This window comes from Leiobunum rupestre, chromosome 6, assembly GCF_980474605.1.
Source record: "Leiobunum rupestre chromosome 6, qqLeiRupe1.1.hap1, whole genome shotgun sequence".
NCBI lineage: Eukaryota > Metazoa > Arthropoda > Arachnida > Opiliones > Sclerosomatidae > Leiobunum > Leiobunum rupestre.
Genome location: NC_143389.1, coordinates 25322085 through 25324709, shown reverse-complemented (window position 1 = coordinate 25324709; position 2625 = coordinate 25322085). Strand labels below are relative to the sequence as shown.

Sequence of the window (2625 nt, the reverse complement as noted above, 5' to 3'; positions counted from 1 at the left end):
CATTAAAATAACGTAATATCGAATGAAACTGCATCCACACTGTCGCGCCAGTGAGCGTAAAACCATCAAAACCAAACCCAACCGCATTGTAATCCGTTAACGCTCACCGTCAAACAGTGGTTTTGCCATCCGTTAGACTTCGCTCCCTAATTCCTAGCAACTGCAAACGCAATGAGCCCTAGCAACTGCGAACGCGGTGATTTCAACACAAAGCGTACGCAGTGATTACACTTTGCCCCGAAAATGCGTACGCGTTCGCAGGACACACACACCCACACACACACACACACCCACCCACAGACACGGTGATTGTATAACCCCTCCAGGGTACAAAGTACTCTCGGAGAGGTAAAAAGTACACATACACTCTGAAGATATTTCTTTCATTTAAATTTGCTTTGAAATATATTTAACTGTTAAACTTGTTCTGTAAATAGGGTTAAATTCAATTGTGCATTGTTTTAGTACGTATAACTCGCTGTTGTAACTACTTAATTTATATTATTCTGAATAAATTAAACTCGGTTGTTTCGTCTCATTTATTTTAATTCAAATTAAAATTTTATACCGGGCGGGATTGAACCGGGATTACTTTTTTAGTAAATAACTCTGAATTGCGGAGATATCTTTAAGTGTCATCTCGATAAATTAATACCACTAGGGACAATTCTTCAGAGGAGAGGTATATTTTGGCTTGCCAACTTGTTATATCCAGCTATTAAAAAATTTAACGTTAAGTATATAAATACATACATCTAACAGAAGTAATTTTTTCCGAGTTAGCAGCACGTCGAAATCGTAATCATGGGAGGTTTAGTTTATATCTTTTTGCTCACAAGCGTCATTTTTCAATTGGCTTTTACCAGAGTAGAAGGAATTCATAATAACTCAATCTTGAGTATTTATGATTCAAATTCGAATTCGACTGGACAATCCACATTCGAAAATGGAACCGGTAAGTTATTTTTAGCTTTTTTACCACCAGGAAATAAAAACTATGCAGTTAAAGATATCAGTGTAAAAATATATATGGTTTGCATCTTCAGAATATCCGATGCTTATTACGGAACAAGGATCCGTTGAGTCATCGTTAAAACTAACTGTATCTGCAATGGACGATGGAACAACTACTGTCTCTAAGAATGAGTCTGTAAATCAATCGGATAGGGACTTCGAAACCATTTCGAATTTAACAGATCCCACCGGAAGTACGAGTGTCACTGACTTCTTGGACGTGGACCAACTTGCGGATCAACCAGAACCTAGTACGTCAAGTGACCCTTCTTTTAACTGTTAAATAGACGACGAAGACACGGTTGTATTGTTACCCCATCCAACGCTACCTGGCAGTTTTTATAAATGTTCTCACGGTGTAGCCAATCAACTTTCTTATCCCGCTGGCTTAATTTACAAATCCGACATATCAATCTGTGACTGGTTCTAATTTATCACGATACTTATGTAAGATAAGACGAAAATAAATTATTTTTAATCCAAATTCCACCGGAGTCTGGAAATCAACTCGAAGCAATTCTTATCCAAGAAATTCCAACTTTTCCCGGATGCTTCTTACTTTTGACCATTATCGAACATTACACCACACACCGGCACCAGATTTTCGCATTAGAGAACGTCATCTTATACGTAGCTTGTATTCTTTAAGGACCTACCACTCCTGGGGTGTTTTTCGACTAACCCACACTGCAATCAAAAGACGAGCGGTACAAACATATTTACAAGGAAATATTTTTGTACGTGTTCTTTCATTAGCTCGAGGAAAAGAGTTTTTCTAAGTAAGGCCATGGAGGAAAGATAAGGAGGGCTGACTCCCCCGATTTCTTGAAAACTGGTTGGTAGCACTGCAAATTATACTTTATCCGCAAAATTTATAGATGGCGCTATGTTTTTTTATCTGCTGTTTAAAAATTGGCGGTAAATTCAATAAATAATATTTTAGTTAATACAAATAACTACAAAGAGTTGACAGAGGCAAGATTAGGAAAAGAAATTGATTAAAAAAGTAAAGTTTTGTTTAATTTTAAACTATGACTATTTGTGTGTAAGTTTTGAGAGGTTACGCATAGCAGAGTCCCTTTTAGACTTTGGAAATGATTTATTTTCCATTAGCTGTTTTGCTCTCTTCTTTTTCTCATTCTCCTTCCTTTTCCTCTCCTTTTCTTCAAACAACCATCTGTTTTTGAATTATCATCCGAATGTACGTAGAGCTTGATAATTTTTTCTTTGGTTATTTCACATATTTCAGGAAATGAGATTTGACTAAGACCACTCAAAAGTGTTTCAGCTAGTCCTTTCTCCCAGATGATTTTAGGAAAAAACTCCTTATAACTAATTTCCATTTTCTCAACTGTCTCAAAGAAATTTTGTGTCACCAAAGTTAATTTCCCAACATCGCTACCCTCTTCTTCACGGTGAGCTTTCAGTAAAGTAAGTGTTTCCCTTGATGATGTTATGGTTTTTGTGTCTTTAATGATTGAATTTTTGCAAACGTTACAGTCGTGAAAGGGTAAATATTTTTTAGCCATGTAGCCGGCAATGGACGTTACAACATTGGCGTGTTTACCTTCCTCTTGTTCTGGAATATTTATATCGCTAACTGATATTTCA

At 36.6% G+C, this 2625-nt stretch overlaps 1 protein-coding gene across 1 annotated transcript; it reads left to right on the top strand.

Annotated features, from left to right (window-relative positions):
- The first annotated feature begins 794 nt into the window (after positions 1 to 794).
- Positions 795 to 1366, top strand: LOC149940490 (uncharacterized). Its single transcript, XM_090180178.1, has 2 exons — positions 795 to 955; positions 1047 to 1366. The coding sequence occupies exons 1-2, from the start codon at positions 805 to 807 to the stop codon at positions 1295 to 1297; spliced, it is 402 nt and encodes a 133-aa protein (XP_090036304.1). The 5' UTR covers positions 795 to 804; the 3' UTR covers positions 1298 to 1366.
- Positions 1367 to 2625: the final 1259 nt, after the last annotated feature.

What these genes read in the sequence shown, in the direction of transcription:
- LOC149940490 (XM_090180178.1), top strand. Translation starts at nt 805, where the DNA reads ATGGGAGGTTTAGTTTATATCTTTTTGCTCACAAGCGTCATTTTTCAA. An exon ending in CACATTCGAAAATGGAACCG is followed by an intron (nt 956 to 1,046) that starts GTAAGTTATTTT and finishes TTGCATCTTCAG; the next exon opens with AATATCCGATGCTTATTACG.